This window comes from Mandrillus leucophaeus, unplaced genomic scaffold, assembly GCF_000951045.1.
Source record: "Mandrillus leucophaeus isolate KB7577 unplaced genomic scaffold, Mleu.le_1.0 Scaffold208, whole genome shotgun sequence".
In the NCBI taxonomy this organism is placed as follows: Eukaryota; Metazoa; Chordata; class Mammalia; order Primates; family Cercopithecidae; genus Mandrillus; species Mandrillus leucophaeus.
Genome location: NW_012102121.1, coordinates 3,464,080 through 3,482,567, shown reverse-complemented (window position 1 = coordinate 3,482,567; position 18,488 = coordinate 3,464,080). Strand labels below are relative to the sequence as shown.

Sequence of the window (18,488 nt, the reverse complement as noted above, 5' to 3'; positions counted from 1 at the left end):
TTCACCGTATTAGCCAGGATGGTCTCGATCTCTTGACCTCATGATCCGCCCGTCTCGGCCTCCCAAAGTGCTGGGATTACAGGCTTGAGCCACCGCGCCCGGCCGATTTATGACATTTTATCTGCTCTAATGGCCTTCAGCTCTATAAGGGCGGGGCTCAGTACTTGATTGAGTCAGTCTTTTATTCAACAGCCATTATTGAGCATTTTCTGTTTGTAGATTACCTTGCCAGGTGCTTGAGAAATACCAAATTGACTAAGATATAGTCTCTGCCCTCAGGGAGCTCATTGTCAATGACCTGTGCATGTCAAACCACAGCTATTCCATAAACAGGACATAACTTTTTACATTATTATTATTTTTGAGACAAGGTCTTACTCTGTCACCCAGACTGGAGTACAGTGGGGTCATCATAGCTCACTGCAGGTTCAAACTCCCAGGCTCAAGTGATCCCCCCACCTCAGCCTCCTGAGTAGCTAGGACCACAGGCACAAGCCACCACCCCTGGCTAATTTTTTTAATTTGTTTTGTAGAGACAGGGTTTTGCTATATTGCCCAGGTTGGTCTTGAACTCTTGACCTCAAGTGATCCTCTGACCTCAAGTGATCCTCCCACCTCAGCCTACAAAAGTTTGGGATTATAGGCGTAAGCCACCATGCCTGGCCTCACACCACATTTTTGTGGCACTCCAAATCATCTCTGTTGTCAGATGACTGTCATATTGTACACCAAAATATATATGGCTGAATAACCGTTGTCCTCCAAATGGTCATCCTCAGATGTAGTCAGCCTAAGATTCTAGGGTGCCATTTCTGGAGCCAAATTCAGAGCTCTCCATGGCAGTGTTGTCCAGTGTACACTCTGAATGGCCAGCTGATTGTCTTGGTCAGCTCTGTCTTTGGCTTGGACCTTGCTTGGCTCCTGACACATGGAAGTACATGGTAATATCTGAATTGGACAGGCCTATACAAGACAGAATGTGGTAAAGACTAATTCAGCTCTCTGTTACAGCTCACTTATTTTCCAAATGCGGTTCCCTATGGCTCCGTTTCTCTCCTTGTCTCTCTCGTCTCTGATCTGAGTGGAGAATGTGGACTCTGATCCTGGATCATGCTGGGAGTCTGCCAAACCCTAAAACAGGTTTGAGTTATTGTTTCCTGAGTCTCCCCAGGTTGGGACAGAGTGTACTCAGGACTTACTGATGAGGGCACCCCACACCTGGATCAGGACCTCTCTGATCCAGGTTATTATAGGTCAAGTGTTTGTTCATGAGGGTTTGTGTTTTAAAACACTGAAGGGTCATGTTACTAAAACATGTCTCTGCCAATCCCAGCATGGCAGAGGAGGAAACTATTCACTGGTTGGGTAGAAGGGAAAATGGTCCTTCTCCCAAGTCATGGCTCGGGGGCAAAGACTGATCAAATTCCTTATAGAACCTTGAGGCTAACTTGTAGTTCTGGCCACCTCCCCATCTTTATTCATTTCCAAGGGCTGCTGTAACAAATTACCACCAACTGGGTGGCTTAAAACAACAGAAATGGATTTTTTCACAGTTCTGGAGGCCAGAAGTCTGAAATCAAGGTTTTGGCAGGGCTGGACTCTCTCTGAAGGCTCTGGGAAAGAATCCTTCCTTGCCTCTTCTAACTTCTGGCGGCTCCAGGCATTCCTTGACTTGTAGCTGCATTACTCCATGTCAGCCTCCAACTTCGCATGGCCTTCTCTTGCCCCTGTGTCTCCACTGGGTGTTTCTCATTGAGACACTTGTCATTGGATTTAGGGCGCACCAACATAATCCAGAATGATCTCATCTCAAGATCCTCAACTATTGGGAGGCGGAGGTGGACGGATCATGAGGTCAGGAGGTCGAGACCAGCCTGGCTAACACGGTGAAACCCCATCTCTACTAAAAATACAAAAAATTAGCTGGACATGGTGGTGGGCGCCTGTAGTCCCAGCTACTTGGGAGGCTGAGGCAAGAGAATGGCGTGAACTCGGAATATGGAGCTTGCAGTGAGCCGAGATTGCGCCACTGCACTCCAGCCTGGGCGACAGAGCAACTCCATCTCAAAAAAAAAAAAAAAAAAAAAAAAGATCCTTAACTAATTATGTCTGCAAAGACACTTTTTCCAAACAAGGTCACATATGCAGGTCTTGAGGATTAGGACATGGACGTGTCTTTATGGGGCCACCATTTAGTCTACCATCAGTACGGTGGAACTGAAGTGGATGCACAGGATGAGAAGGGATGAGTTCATATTGAAGACTCTCATGCTTTTGCCCTTATCCTGCTCCTTATCTTTGCAAGGCAGTGTCATCCACTCCCATGGCTCTTATAAATTGATGACACCCAAGTATTCCCAGGCTGGACTCTCTCCCCATGTCAGACCCATAACCATCTGCCTAATAGACAAGACCCAAGACATCTCCACTTGAATGTCCCACAAGTATTTCAAGTTTAACAGGCCCCAGGTTGAATTTGTCTTCCCCACAAACCTCCTCTTCATTCTCCTTCAGTAAATAGCACCACCCTCTGCCTAGAAGCCAGAAACCTGGTACCATCTCTACTTTCATCTTTTCCTTCACCCTAGCATTCAATAACCATGCCCTATAGATTCTACCTTCTAAATTTTTCATCCACATTTTTCATCTTTGCTTACACTTACATCAGCTTTTACCTGGATGACTGCAACTGCCTCCTGATAGGTCTTGCTGAGTCCAGCTAACCAGAGTGATGTTTCTAAAATGGCACATCTCATTATCTCACTCCCTGTTTAAGGCCTTTCAATGGTTTCCCATTGCTCTTAGGATAAGGTTCACAGTAACTGACGTGGCCTTCAGCGTGCCACTATTGCCCTGGTTTCCATGGCGGGCTTGTGACCTAGGGGAGTCCAATCAGTAAAGCTCTCTGTCTGAAGTATTTGATGGCTAAGGGAACCAACTCTGCGGACAACACATAAAGAAGCACACAGTCATTGTAACTGTGGGCAGCCACCTTGTATCCACAATGGAAGCCAGCCTTAAGATGAAGGTAAAACCATGTAAGGCACGGTGGAGTGGTGGAAAGAGGTCCTTGGTAACATGATTGAGCTGCTGGATTAGGCCAACACTAGGGCCCACCTGCTTCTGGACTTTTCAGTTGCATGAGTTAATAAATTATCTTAATGTTTAGCCACTTTGAATTTATTATTACTTATATCACAATTTTACTGATATAAATTCCTTCTAAGTTTGGCCTCTGTCTACCTCTCCAGTCTCCTTTGTCATCACTCTCTCCCTTGCAGTCTATGCTCTCATCTTACAGAACGTCCAGCAGTTCCTTAAATTCATCGTATGCTTGTGTATGTGTGTGTCCAGGCCTTTGTCCGTGCTGTTTGACTCTTTTTTCCACTTCCCCTGCTGCCAGCACCCAGCTCTGCCTAGCCAGGTTTTATTCATCCTTCAGGTCATCAGTTCACATATTACTTCCTTTGAGAAGCCTTCCCTGACTCCTACACTAGGATCAGTCCCTTCACTGCATGATTGTGTAGAAGCCTAAATGTCCCTTGTAATGTTTCCTCATTTTATGGTGACTCCTTACTGTATCTGCCATGCTGGAGTGTAAGCTGCCTATGGGCAGGAGTCATATTTCTCTTGTCCACCATTTCATCTTCATGCCTAGCACAGGACCTGGCACATGATTGGCATTTAATTTTTTTTTTTTTTTTTCTGAGACGGAGTTTCGCTCTTGTTGCTCAGGCTGGAGTGCAATGGCACAATCTCAGCTCACTGAAACCTCTGCCTCCCGGGTTCAAGAGATTCTCCTGCCTCAGCCTCCCAAGTAGCTGGGATTACAGGCATGTGCCACCATGCCCGGTTAATTTTGTATTTTTAGTAGAGACAGGGTTTCACCATGTTGGTCAGGCTGGTTTCCAACAACACATAAAGAAGCACACAGCCATTGTAACTGTAACTACCGACCTCAGGTGATCTGCCTACCTCGGCCTCCCAAAGTTCTGGGATTACAGGTGTGAACCACCGCACTCAGCCTAATTTTGTTGAATGACTGATGACTGTTGTTCAAAGCATCCCTAGGGCTTCTCCAGCATCCATCAGGTTGAATGCAAAATTTGAGGATAAAGAATAAAGGGGTTATTGACTACCCTCTGAACCTCCTCCTGTTGGCCCCTCCTATCTTTGGCTGTGGGAGCAGAGTTTAGCAGCTGTTCCAGGTAGAGTGTGGTATGCCTGACTTGCTCTGTGAGAGATTTGGTCCCCAGGGAATTAGTTGTCGCCAATTGTTTTCAGTGTGTCCTCTTGGCTTTGCCCTCTTCCCCAACCGATGCTTATAGGAGGCTCTATTCTCCACCCCCTCCCACCCACCCAAAGCACTAACACACACTGGCAGCATTCACAAACATACCCATCACCAACTGCACCCCAGGTGTTGTGGTCTACTCTCATCACCTGGGCTCACAGTGACACCAGTTACCACGGGATTATCTGTCCTCTTCTATGTTCGAGCTCTTAGTGTGTGGACTGTCCCACATTCACTTGAGACAGTATAACCAGTCCTCTACCTATTTGGTATCACTACCAGTTTCCTTGGGACATGAGCCCAAGGTACAATCTGATCCAAACTCTCCCCTTCCTTCAACCAAGCGCTTCAAGTTATTCCTCCCTGGTCTAAGCCCAGCATTATTTCTTTCTTAGAATTCTTAGAATGTCAGAGCTGGTGGGGAGGTGGTGGGGACCTCAGAACCTTGACAATCCCCTGGTTCTTGGCTTGGGGTCCAGATTCCTAGGAGTCCAAAACAGTAGGGAGGGGGCCTAAAGTTTCTGACATTTTGTTTTTTTTATAACATTTTTTTTTCTAACTACAAAGTAATGCATGCTTAATGTAGAAAACTTGGGAAAGGCAGAAGTATACGAGAATTTAAAAAATCGCCCTGTCTGTCCCGTTCATCCCTTTAGCTTCAGTGATCCAGTGCCTGGCACAGATACAGATTAGGTACTTAATACACACTTGTTAAGCAAATTATCTTCAATTCCATTACCCAGAGATAAAAACCACAGTTAACTTTTTTTTTTTCTTTCTTTTTTTTTGGAGAGATGGAGTCTCGAACTCCTGGGCTCAGGCGATGCTCCCGCCTCTGCCTCCCAAAGTGCTGGAATTACAGGTGTGAGCTCTCGTGCCGGCCACACAGTTAGCTTTTGCTTGTTTCGCCTTCAAACCTTTTGTATGTATTTTATACAAAGGGTATTATATTATACACCTTCGTAGCCTGCTTTTTTCCTCTCAGCAATATACTTACTATGTGTGTTTTCCCATATTAATAGCTTCTTCACAACACCATTTATAATATTTAATACTTTCATATCATTCCTTCAAATGGCTATACCTTTTCCTAGCCAATTCTGGGAACAACCGACCCCCTGGCATTCGGCATGGGCTCGGGACAGAATGTGTACTGTAATGATCGCGCCCCACCCCCATCCAATTCTCCAGATAGGACGCTAAGTTCCTGCCAGCATCTGCAGCCCGTCTCCTGACTGAAAGTTCAGGCTGCTGCTCCAACATAGTGCCACTCAGAGGAGGGCCCCACACCTGCCCCACCCCGCCCTGCCCTTGCCGGCGCCGCGCAGCTAAGGCGCCTCCCTGGCGGTGGGGCAGGACGAAAGAGACCCTGCGCGGTCCGGCCGGCCGCCGCGCATGCTCCTTCCTGCGCGCTGCCCTCCCCGGCCCCGCCTCCGCGGCTCCCGCCCTAGAGCGGTTGGGATTTGAATCTGCCGCGGGTTGCAGCCGGAAGTGTCGATCCCCTAGCCAGGCATGGAGATCCACTACCCGGGTGTGCGGTCCCCGGTGCAAGAGCAGCGTGCCCGCTGGGAGCGGAAACGCGCTTGCACCGCCCGGGAGCTGCTAGAGACTGAGCGGCGCTACCAAGAACAGCTGGGGCTGGTGGCCACGGTGCGGGACCTGGCACACACTCCCATTATGGAACAGGGACCCCAGGGTGTGGGAGGGTCTCTGCGAGGTCGGTAACCCGGAATAGGGTGGTCTTGGACTATCCCTCTGCATGCAGGGAGCCTGGGCAGACTTCTGCGGTTTCTGGGGGAGCCTGGCGTTAGCCTCCTCTTCCTCCAGGCTAGGAACCAATATTCTCTCCTTCCGCAGTACTTTTTGGGGATCCTGAAAGCCAAGGGGACCCTGCGACCACCTGAGCGCCAGGCCCTGTTTGGCTCCTGGGAGCTCATCTACGGCGCCAGCCAGTAAGTGGAAGGGGCACAGGGAGAGGAAAGGAGGGAGAGTCCTGGCCTGTGGCCGTGCACAGAGCTTGGAGTCAGAGACTCAGGTTGTATCAGGTTCTATTTGGAGTCCGCCAGTTACCTCACCTGTGGCCTTGGCCCAGTGCCTTTAGCATGCCCTTGTTCTCCATCTGTACAATGGGGTAATAGCACTACTATTAGTGCTATTAATTCTCATGAGAACTAAATGAGGTGGTGCTTGAGTGGCTCTAGAGCTGCCCTTTTGCTGTCCTCGCCCACACAGGGAGCTGCTTCCCTACCTGGAAGGAGGATGCTGGGGCCAAGGGCTGGAGGGCTTCTGCCGCCACTTGGAGCTCTATAACCAATTTGCTGCCAACTCGGAGAGATCCCAGACCACCCTGCAGGTAACCTGGAGATGACCTCAAATCTTGCCCCTTACCTTTCCCCTTCATCTGGAGACCCAAACTTTATACATTTCCTGCATTTATAGAGCCCTCTGGGTGCTCAGCTCTGTGGTAAGTTCTCTGTAGGGAGACAGGGTTTCTCTTAGGAGCGCACAGCTTACTGAAGGCTGGGAATGTGGATACAGATGAATGCAATATAAGGAGTGGCTTGTCTCCCTGCTTCCAATCCTTTCTCCCTCACTCCAGGAGCAGCTAAAGAAAAATAAAGGTTTCCGGAGGTTTGTGCGGCTTCAGGAAAGCCGCCCTGAGTTTGGGGGCCTTCAGCTCCAGGACCTACTCCCTCTGCCTCTGCAGCGGCTCCAGCAGTGAGTGAACTTCCCTTGATTCCAGCCGCCTCTCTCTTTGAGATTGTATGACTGCGGCCCTCAGCTTTGTGGGATGTCTTGGGGTCGATCCCAAAGCCCTGCCTCGACCCTGAGCCAAATTGCTTCTAAAAACCTTTTGCAAGAGTAAATGTGAACCCATTGGAGTACTGAGGGTCTGCAGCCTGAGGCCCTCAGCTGGAACTGTGGGACTTTACATTGAAGTGAGGGGGCCTCTACCAGGGCCTGAGGCACGGTTTCTGGAAAAGTTTCAGATGAGGGGCTGGCCTGGCTTAGAATTTCTCTCTCTGGGTTAAGCCTGAGTTAAGGGCTATAGTCAGGCTGTCTGTAGCATCCTCCTTGGGTTGATAAACTTTCATCTTCCAGTCTGGCCTCCTGAACTATGGCTAGTCTGCCACTGACTCTTCAGTGCGGGATGGAAGAGGGCTGTGTGGTGTGAGCCCTGGTTCTGAGTCCTACATGAAAGAAGGGGATACAGTAGCCAGAAGCAGATCTTTCCTGGCCTTGCAATTGAAGTATGGGTAGAGGGTGATCTGCACATCAGGCAGGGGGGGTTTTGCCTGGCTGTGCTTCCCCTCAGACTTCCCACTGTTGAATTCCAGGTATGAGAATCTCGTCGTTGCTTTGGCTGAAAACACAGGTCCCAACAGCCCTGACCATCAACAGCTCACACGTAGGTTCTTGCTCCTCTGCAACGCAGGCTGGAGGCTTCCTTTCCTGTATCCCTTTCTGACTCTGACCTCCAACAATGTCTGGTATGACCCTATCTTCCACTGACATGTATACAGTATCCCTACTGCTCTGCCTTTTCTTCAAGAAGTCAGACCCTGACCCTGGTCCCCTCCAGAATAGCCTCTTTCACAACCATGCCACCCAAAGTCAAAGTTATTTGGGGAGTAAGGTGTGGGAGATGTTATTCCAGGGGCTGCCCGACTGATAAGTGAGACTGCCCAGAGAGTCCACACTATTGGTCAGAAACAGAAGAATGACCAACACCTTCGGCGTGTCCAGGCTCTGCTCAGTGGACGCCAGGCAAAGGGGCTGACCTCAGGTAGCCTGCCTACTTCCCCCTCAAACCTCAACTGCCCCGTCTTTTATTTTTATCTAACTCTCCAAGCGCCAACCAGCTGCTCTTTTCTTACTCACCCTTCTTCCGGTATTGACCCAGCACATAACCCCTGTTTTCTTAGCTTCCCTTTCCTCTTATTCCCATGGATCCTGAAGCTGCCCTAGAATAACAGCGCTCCCATCCCCCAGGGCGCTGGTTCCTACGCCAGGGCTGGCTGTTGGTGGTGCCTCCCCATGGGGAGCCTCGGCCCCGCATGTTCTTCCTCTTCACTGATGTGCTGCTCATGGCCAAGCCTCGACCTCCACTGCACCTGCTGCAGAGTGGCACCTTTGCCTGCAAGGCCCTCTACCCCATGGCCCAGTGTCAACTCAGCAGGGTCTTTGGCCACTCAGGAGGCCCTTGTGGTGGGTTGCTCAGTGTAAGTAATAGGTGGGAACCCTAGACCCAAAATATGTCTCAGATGCTTATAGGCTGGTTTATCTTCCTGGTGTGGGTCCCTTTTCATAGGAACAGCACCATCTACATTGAGAGAGGATAGCTGGGGCTCAGGCTTCATACCTAGTAATTGTCTCATCCCCGAATTAGCTCCATGGAAACAGCAAGGGCTTCAGCTTTAGCCTGGACCTTTCTGAGCCATGCGCTAAGAGGTGGTCTCTCTCTAGCTGTCCTTCCCTCATGAGAAGCTACTGCTTATGTCCACAGACCAGGAGGAGCTGTCACGCTGGTACCACAGTCTGACTTGGGCTATCAGGTAAGTTGTGTCTTCCCCCAGGAAGGGCGCTGTGATGAGGCCCACAAGCAGGAAATAAGCAGTTCCTGTCTCGTGCCCTACATTGGTCTGGCACGCCCCAGCCACCAACCCCACAGATAATTTTGTCTGAAAAGAGCACTCATGCCAGTGCCTGAACTGACTGTCTTCTCTCCACAGCAGCCAGAAAAACTAGAGGAATCTTACAGATTCCAGAACTCAGGATACCTCAGGGATAGGTCACAGCCAGGAGTACAAAGGAATCTTCTTCAGTACTGAACAAAACAGAACCTTTCATGATTTGACAAAGGTCACTTTGTGTTTACCTGGACCAAGCTACTCAAGATCACCTGACCAACTCTTAAAAATCACGACCAGGCACAGTGGCTCATGCCTGTTATCCCAGCACTTTGGGAAGCAGAGGTGGGAGGATCGTTTGAGCCCAGGAGTTCAAGACCAGCCTGGGCAACACAGTGAGTGAGACCCTGTCTCTATTTAAGAAAAAATAATTAAGAAATTTTATTAAAAAAGAATCAGGAAACCAAGTCTGACCCAACTGAACCAGCCTCTAACACAGATGAGGGGATTTGGGACTGATAAGCTCCGTGCTGTGTCCATGGCCCATCATTTATCAAGGCTGCAGCTTTGTAAATGTGGCTATTTTTATGTTGTGTATAGTTTCTATCATTTATTTTTCCACTGGATTTGAGTAAAGTTTTTTCTTTTTTTGGGGAAAGACCCTTCTGTCTCAGTTTTGCTATGAGAAAAGGGATTTTTGGGCCCTGAACACGGGTATGCGGGTGGCCTCAGGAATACAAGGAAAAGAGCTGGAGCTCCCTCTATCTTTTCTGCTGTCACACTGGAAGGCAGCCTCTTTTTGTCCTAATAAGGACAGCTCTTCAAGAAGGCCCAGTTGTCCTTAGGCACCTAGTATGGGTGTGTACAACCAGCTAGGATGGAAAAAACACACAGGAGCACCCCATCACAAAAACAGACTTTGTTTTACTCAACCTTCAGCTATCGTCCCTCCTTCCCAGCCAGGGCTGTGACTGGGGCCCTCTGCCACAGTCTGGCTGCACCTTCTCCGTAGCCCCCGCTCCACCTCCCAGGAAGTAGATAGGTTCCATGTCTCTGTGGTCCAGTTTGTGGGCTCCTCCCAGTCCTGACTGTCACCAACCTCCTCCTCGTCCTGCTTTAAACAAAAGTCCTCAGGAAGAGGTCTGCTGGTCTCTGTGTGGGGAGAGATCAGGAATGTTCCAGTTTCAGAGACTTTGTCTCCACCTCCAGCAGACTCGCCTCCCAAGCCTTCACCTGGTTCTGAAGCCTCCATACCCTCGTCCGGCTTGCTGTCTTGCAGCAGCTCGTGGATGGTCCGTAGCTTCATGTTCAGAAGTTCCTGCTGGGCTCCAGCCAGAGTAGTCACACTGAAGAAATGTCCACTCAGTGGCTCCCAACTTATGTCCCCATTCCTCCCTCCTGCCACAAATTCCCCCAAAATTAACAGAATCATTGCTCTCCTCACCGCTCAAAAAGGGGGTCCAGCTGGGCCATCAGGTTGTTCAGGTGCTGCTCTGTCTGGGCCAGCTGTTGTGTCAACTGGGCCAGCTGTTGCTCTGGGGATAAGGCAAAAAAGGGGGGCAGAAGTGGTTACGTATCTTCTGCTGTCCCCTAATCTCCCTCTACCCAGCACAGACTTCTGCTAAACCCACCTGACTGCAGTGGCTGCTGCTTGCTTGCCTCCTTGTGGAGAACCGCAGTTTCATCTTTTCCCTGTTGTGGAAGAAGGAAAGGGCAGAACTGAAGCAACAAGGTTCTGCTCCATCACCTCAGTCTCCAGAGCCAGCTAGGAGAGAGTGCAATTTGAGGTGGAGACGGTGATTGGGTTTTTAGCTCAGAGAATAGCAATTCTAATCTATCTAGCTCCTCACCCAGCACATGAAGCAACATGTCCTATGTCCCACACACGGTCATTCAGTTTGCTGAAAAACACCTCCAGGAATGAGCAACTCTCCGGTTTGAATATAGCTCTGGTGGCTGGGCGCGGTGGCTCACACCTGTAATCCCAGCACTTTAGAAGGCCGAGGTGGGTGGATCACCTGAGGTCAGGAGTTTGAGACCAGCCTGGCCAACATGGTGAAACCCCGTCTCTACTAAAAATACAAAAATTAGCCAGCATGGTGGCAGATGCCTGTAATCCCAGCTACTTGAGAGGCTGAGGCAGAAGAATCGCTTGAACCTGGGAGCCGGAGGTTGCAGTGAGCTGAGATCGCGCTGCTGCACTCCAGCCTGGGTGACACAAGGAGACTCCGTCTCAAAAAACAAAAACCCTGGTTGTTAGACAGTTCGTGCATAAAGCCAAAATTTGTCCTTTATGTATCTTCTTTCCATAGTGCTTACTGGAGCCTTCCAAAATAATGTCTCCTCAATGTAACAGCCCCTCAGGAATTTGAAGACAATGGCCACACCCTCACCCCCTTTCCTGAGTCTTTTCTGGTTTAATAACTTCAGTCTTTACAGTCAGTGCTCACTGACGGTGGTTTTCTCTGGTGGTTTACTGAACATGTAGTGCTCTTAAAGCAGTGCCCTGAGGCGAATACAATTCTCCAGGGGCATTCTGATCAACAGGTGAAGCACAGTGCCATGTTCCCAGCACTGATTTGGGAAGTGGCTTGTCACATCCCACAGTGAACTCAGTCAACTGGAATGCCTAAATCTCTTTCGTAAGAGTTGCTGCTACTTTATGTTTCTTCCAGACTGTACTTAGGTCCAAGAATAGAATTTACTAGTCTGTCCTCAAAGTTCATCATTAAATTCAGTCATTCATCCTAGCCTGTCATATCTACCTGGGGTCATTATTACCTATCTCTTCTAGTTTCATGCATGTAAACTGGTTCCATCGGTTCTATTTTATAATGCAACTATGTAATAGGGTCAGGGCTAAAGACACAGCCCTGGAAGGTACTACTTTTCAAAATGTACTGTCAACTCACATTTCAGGGCCTCCTTCCCAAGGACAACATAAGACCACTTCATATCTGGAACTCTAGAAACACGCTGCAGCAATCAACCTCCTGTGCCAAGGTGGCCCCACTCTTGTAGCATGGACACTGCTAGCTGGGTTCAAATCCCAGCTCCAGTAGTTGCCAGCGCTGGGTGACCTCGAGCAAGTGACTACTCTTCATTGGATTGTGGGAGAACTAAATGTGATGGTCATTATTTATTTACAGTTCACCCTTCACATCCGTTACCTCCCTGGATCCTCAAAATAACCTCATAATATTGGAAGGCCAACGGACCATTTGTCTTTATTTTACAGACAGGGAAGCTGTGTCTTGCTCTTGATACCCTGGCGCCGCCATGGGAGATTCGGGCTCAGGGCATCCCCACCCCCGGCGGTCCCGCACCTGCAAACACTTGTACAGCACAAAAGCCACGACGGCCGCGGTGTAAAGCGCCCCCAGAGGCAGCGACCCGGCCCGGGCCCGCTCGCGCTGGTCCTTGAGCGGTGGTCGCCGTCGGGGTTCCGTGGCCCCAGAGCCGGGGTGGACTGCGTTCCCTGCGGAGGGAGGACACAGGCAAGTCAGCCGAGCTGGGTGGGGCCTGGGACCGGTGCGCAGTCCCGGCCCTCTTCCAGCAGCTCTCGCTGATACCTGGGTGTGCCCGGAGGTCGGGACTGGCGCGGTCTCCTAGGACCCCAGGCAGCGCAGACACAAGCAACAGCCCCACCATACCGAAGAGCGAAACTGGGCCCGCCATTGCCAGCCCACGGGTGGAGGGATGGGGCGGGCTGTCCCGAAGCAGTCCGGCGTTGACCGGCCGCCCCAGTGTGCACGCGCACGCGCACGCGCACGCGCAAGCGAGCAGGCCCGCTACGGGCCTCCCGGGGAGGCCACGCCCACTCCTCGTAGGGCGGGGCCAGACCATATTTGCATAAGATAGTGTCAATCCAGCTTTCCTGCATTTGCTCATTCCTTATCTATTAAGCTATTCTGCTAGCCACAATGCCTCTGGAAACCTACAGTCTTAGAAAGCTATGCCCAAAAACGGTTTGTTTTTCTCTGACGCCACCAACTTTCTCACCCTAATCTAAAAATAAAGTCTTTTTTAGGGCTATAAAGTAATACACCGTGACAGCAACTGTGCAGGTCGTGCTGAAGGCCTGTATCCTAGGCTACAAACTGGGGACTATGTTCCTCCCCCACTGCCTAGGGGAAAGTCCCCGGACCTCGGGCAGAGAGTGCCACGTGCATAAGCACGTAGACATTCCCCTTTCCCACTGTAAAGTCCGCCAAGAAGCGTGTCCCGCTGAGCGGCGTGGTGCGGGGTAGTCGTCCGTCAGCTCTTCTAGTTACGCAGGCAGTGCGTCTTGGCGCACTAACCACACGGGGCTCATTCTCAGCACGGCTGATTTTGTTCCTCAGACAGGGTCGCACACTGTCGCGACTAATTGCACCCTCGATCCCTCATCTCAGGCTCCCAAGTAGTTATGACTGCGGGCGCGCGCCATCATGGCCGGCTAAACTGTTATTTTTTGTAGAGATGGATTTTTCTCTTGTTGTCCAGGCTGGTCTCGAACTCCAGGTGTCAAGCGATCAGCCCTCCCAAAGTGCTGGGATTACAGGCGTGACACCGCGCCCGGTCACCGCGGCTGCTTTTTATGCGCGGGCATCTTTACTCTGTTCTTGGCCTTGCTATGAAGTGCGCTCATTACTCTTCAAATATGGAGCATTCCTGAAAAAAGGAATGCCTCCTCTTCTACTTCCCTCTCCATCTGGCAAACGCTTTAGTAGCCACCATTCATTGTGTAGCTGGTACACAACTTACGGACTCTGCTTGGGCTAGAATCCTGGCTCCTGTACTCAAGAGCGGTGACCTTGGGAAACTTACTTCTGTCTCTCCGTACCTTCTTTTCCACTCTGAGGAATGAAGATAAGCATTTACTTCAAGAGCTATGATGATTAAATGGAATCACTCAAGCAAAATACTCAGAACCCTGCTTACATATTAGTGATTTTTTTTTTTTTTTTTTTTGAACGGCGGGTCGCTCTCTTGTCTAGGCTGGTCTTAAACTCCTGGGCTCAAGGGATCCGCCCGCTTCAGCCTCCGGGGTAGCTGACATTACAGGCACATGCCACCACGACGGACTCTAGTGATTTTTTAACCTGAGCGGCTACTACTATAAACCAGACAGTTGAAATTACATTGACTCTCTCCCTGACACGCTTTCTGCATAGCTGGGTTCTACACAACCTTCAGGTCTCAGCTCAAGTGTGTTCCATCATTCAGAACCCTTAATTCGACTTCTAATTTATTTTTTAGTGCCACTATTTCACTTTCTTCAATACCACTAGACAAGCAGTCCCCAATCGACCTTTTTGGCATCAGGGACAGGTTTCGTGGAAGACAATTTTTCCACGGACGAAGCGGGGTGGAGGGATGGTTTCCAGATGAAACTGTTCCACCTCAGATCATCAAGCATTAGATTCTCACGAGGAGCACGCAACCTAGATCCCTCCCATGCGCAGTTCACAATATGGTTCGCGCACCTATGAGAATCTAATGCCGTGCTCATCTCACAGGAGGCGGAGCTCAGGCGGTAATGATTGCTGGCCTCACTGCCCACCTCGTGCTATGTGGCCCGGAGCCTAACAGGCCATAGGCTGGTGCTGGCCTGTGGCCGGAGGTTGGAGACCCTTGAGCTAGGCTGGTCCTAAATTCCACAAGGGCCAGAGCCACCTCTCTTTTTTCTTTACCATTTTGCTTCCAGAACCGAGCACAGCACGTGGCACCTGGCGATAACAGGCACTCAATGAATCGTTGTTGAATGAAATTAATGAATAGTTGAAATGACCCAAAAGGGTAATATAATTAAGCTCTTTCAAAGAATGAGGAAACTGCAATTCAGGAAGGTTAAGTATGTTATTAATAGGTAAGAGGCAGGGTGGAGATTTCACCAGTTTTCTGCTGCTCTCTATACCTTCTGTTGAACAGCCTTTCCCCATCCTTGTCTTCCATGACTTCACCAGGCAGGCAGGTATTCCTCCTGTTCCACAGTCTCTTAATGTTCCACAGAGCCTTTCATGGTCTCTTAATTGGGATACACTGGATAGTCTGTCTAGTTAGATCAAGAGCTGCCAGACAGGAAACCATGTTCCATTAATCGCATTTTCATCTCCAGAGCCTGGCATACAAACAGGCAATCAGTACATCATGTGTGTTAAATAAATGAATGAAGCCAAGATCAGTGGCTCATGCTGTAATCCCAGCACTTTGGGAGGCTGAGGTGGGCGGATCACCTAAGGTCAAGAGTTGGAGACCAGCCTGGCCAACATGGCTAAACCTTGTCTCTATTAAAAATAGAAAAATTAGCCAGGTATGGTGGCGGGCGCCTGTAGTCCCAGCTATTTGGGAGGCTGAGACAGGAGAATCACTGGAACCTGGGAGGTGGAGGTTGCAGTGAGCTGAGATTGTGCCACTGCACTCCAGCCTGGGCAAACAGGCAAGACACTGCCTCAAAACAAAACAAAACAAAACAAAAACAAAAATTAGCCAGGTGTGGTGGCCAACACCTGTAATCCCAGCTACTCAGGAGGCTGAGGCATGAGAATAGCTTCAACCTGGGAGGCGGAGGTTGCAGTGAGCAGAGATCGCACCACTGCACTCCAGCCTCAGTGACAGAGCAAGACTCCATCTCAAAATAAATAAATAAATAAATAAATAAATAAATAAATAAAATATGGGTGTGTCTTCTTGTTTTTCCTGAAAGGAGGGGGAAGGACAGGACAGGGAGAAACCCTCACCAAGGGGAGTTGTCATAGTGTAGTTCAAGGGTCCCCAACACTACTGGTCCATGGCCTGTTAGGAACTGGGCCACACAGCAGGTGAGCAGCGGAGGAGTAAGGGTGAGCGGCAGAGTATGGAGGGAAGCTTCATTTGTATTTACAGCCACTCTCCATCCTGGCATTACCGCTTGAGCTCCACCTCCTGTCAGATCAGTGTGGCATTAGATTCTCATAGGACCACAAACCCTATTGTGAATTGTGCATGCACATGATATAGGTTGTGGGCTCCTTATGAGAATCTAGGCCAGGCGCAGTAGCTGATGCCTATAATCCCAGCACTTTGGGAGGCCAAGGTGGGCGGATCTCTTGAGGCCAGGAGTTCAAGACCAGCCTGGCCAACATGGTTAAAAAAAAAAAAAACAACAACTTCTCTACTAAAAGTACAAAAATTAGCTGGGCATGGTGGTGGGTGCCTGTAATCCTAGCTACTTGGGAGGCTGAAGCATGAGAATTGCTTGAACCCAGGAGGCGGAGGTTGCAGTTAGCTAAGATCGCGCCACTGCACTCTAGCCTAGGTGACAGAGCAAGACCCTGTCAAAAAAAGAAAGACAAAACAAAAAGACCACAATGCCTGATGATCTGAGGTGGAACAGTTTCATCCCAAAACCATCCCCTTCTCCCACACTCCTGTGCATGGAAAAACTGTCTTCCACAAAACCTGTCCCTGGTGCCAAAACGGCTGGGGTCCAGTGGTCTAGCTGACGACTCAGTGACAGTCTGGGTACACAGAGCAGGGTTATAGAAACCTTGAATCTAAGCCAGTTGGCACAGTCGGTGTAAATAAGGGGTTCAGGCCAGATATAATAATGATAAGCGGTCCCCAACTGATTATTGCCTTTAGAGAACTCAGGGCACTATTGCCAGATCTTTTTTCAAAGAAATCAACAAATTAGGATTTTAAACATTTGAAATCTCCCAATTTTTAACTGTTGACAAGGAATCAGTGGCATACTTAGCATATTTGACACCAAGAGGATGTGTGTGTGTGTTCCAGACAGGGTCTCCCTCTGCTGCCCAGTCAGGAGTGCAGTGGTGAGATCATGGCTCACTGCAGCCTCAACCTTCTTGGATCAGCCTCCTGAGTACCTGGGACTGCAGATACACACCACTATGCCCGGCTAATTTGTGTTTTTTGTTTTGTTTTGTTTTGTTTTTGTAGAGACATGGTGTTGCCCAGGCTGGTCTTGAACTTCTGGCCTCAAGGAATCTGCCTGCCTCACCCTCCCAAAGTGCTAGGATTACAAGTGTGAGCCACCTTGCCTGTCCTGGATCATTTAAAAAACATTTTTCTTTCTTTTCTCTTTTTTCTTTTTGAAACAATGTCTCACTCTGTTGCCCAGGCTGGAGTGGTGCAGTGGTACAATCATGGCTTACTGCTGCCTCTATCTCCCAGGCTCAAACAATCTTCCCACTGTAGCCTCTTAAGTAGTTGTGACTACAGGCACACATGCCCCCATGCCTCGCTAATTTTTTAATTTTTTGCAGAGATGGGAATCTCACTATGTTGGTTAGGCTGGTCTCAAACTCCTGGGCCCAAGCCATCCTCCCACCTCAGCCTCTCAAAGTGCTGTGATTACAGGTGTGAGCCATCGCACCTGGCCCAAATTTTTCTTTCTTTTCCTTTTTTTTTTGAGATGGAGTCTTGCTCTGTCGCCCAGGCTGGAGTGCAGTGGTGCGATCTTGGCTCACTGCAGCCTCTACCTCCTGGGTTTAAGCAATTCTCGTGCCTCAGCCTCCAGAGTAGCTGGGATTACAGACACGCACTACCACGCCCGGCTAATGTTTGTATTTTTAGTAGAGATGAGGTTTCACCATGTTGACCAGGCTGCTCTCAAACTCGTGATCTCAGGTGATCTGCCCACCTCAGCATCCCAAAGTGCTGGGATTACAGGCATGAACCACCATGCCCAGACCCAAATTTTTCTTGTTTTCTTTCGTTTTTGGGGGGTGGGGGCAGGGTCTCATTCTGTTGCCCAGGCTGGAGTGCAGAGGCTTGATCTTGGCTCACTGAAACCTCTACCTCCTATCTTCAAGCAATCCTCCCACTCAGCCTCTTGAGTAACTGGGACCACAGACGTGTACCATCACACCTGGCTAATTTTTTGTATTTTTGGTAAAGACGGTGTTTTGCCATGTTGCCCAAGCTGGTCCCGAACTCCTGGGCTCAAGCGATCCTCTTGCCTCACCCTCCCAACGTGCTGGGATTGCAGGCGTGAGCCACCATGCCTGAAACGCATTTTTATTTTTCAAGTGGATCATTTAAAAAAATGCTTTATGGCCAGGCACACCACTGCTCTCCAGCCTGGGCAAGTGAGCAGAGATTGTGCCACTGCAGTCTGGTCTGAGTGACAGAGGGAGACTCCATCTCAAATAAATAAATTAAATTAAAACAAATTTAAAAATTATATGACAAAATTATTTTCAATGATAATTATAAAATGAATAATAAGGGCCAGAAAATAAACTCAGACAGTGAACATTTTCTTTCCTTGAACTTTGTAAATATAATCATGTCAGCCTAAAAAGTCATGCATTGCTGGCCGGGCGCGGTGGCTCAAGCCTGTAATCCCAGCACTTTGGGAGGCCGAGACGGGCGGATCACGAGGTCAGGAAATGGAGACCATCCTGGCTAACACGGTGAAACCCCGTCTCTACTAAAAAATACAAAAAACTAGCCGGGCGAGGTGGCAGGCACCTGTACTCCCAGCTACTCGGGAGGCTGAGGCAGGAGAATGGCGTGAACCCGGGAGGCGGAGCTTGCAGTGAGCTGAGATCCGGCCACTGCACTCCAGCCTGGGC

The 18,488-nt window shown here is 49.5% G+C and overlaps 2 protein-coding genes across 5 annotated transcripts; one reads left to right on the top strand and one right to left on the bottom strand.

The window, feature by feature from the left end:
- Nucleotides 1-5,695: 5,695 nt before the first annotated feature.
- Nucleotides 5,696-11,015, top strand: ARHGEF39 (Rho guanine nucleotide exchange factor (GEF) 39). The gene is made up of 9 exons (XM_011980123.1): nt 5,696-5,944; nt 6,152-6,246; nt 6,527-6,647; nt 6,894-7,012; nt 7,633-7,703; nt 7,953-8,081; nt 8,288-8,517; nt 8,762-8,850; nt 9,028-11,015. The coding sequence occupies exons 1-9, from the start codon at nt 5,807-5,809 to the stop codon at nt 9,041-9,043; spliced, it is 1,008 nt and encodes a 335-aa protein (XP_011835513.1). The 5' UTR covers nt 5,696-5,806; the 3' UTR covers nt 9,044-11,015.
- CCDC107 (coiled-coil domain containing 107) lies at nt 9,516-12,739 on the bottom strand. 4 transcript variants are annotated; one of them, XM_011980126.1, is made up of 6 exons: nt 12,498-12,739; nt 12,252-12,403; nt 10,557-10,617; nt 10,370-10,460; nt 10,159-10,251; nt 9,516-10,077 (listed from the first exon to the last, which is right to left on the bottom strand). In XM_011980126.1, exons 1-6 carry the CDS (start codon nt 12,601-12,603, stop codon nt 10,056-10,058), a joined length of 525 nt encoding a protein of 174 aa, XP_011835516.1. In that variant the 5' UTR covers nt 12,604-12,739; the 3' UTR covers nt 9,516-10,055. The 4 variants fall into 4 exon arrangements, with proteins under 4 accessions (XP_011835516.1, XP_011835517.1, XP_011835515.1 ...); XM_011980125.1 differs by having other exon boundaries at nt 9,835-10,077; nt 10,159-10,271; XM_011980127.1 differs by having other exon boundaries at nt 9,516-10,243.
- Nucleotides 12,740-18,488: the final 5,749 nt, after the last annotated feature.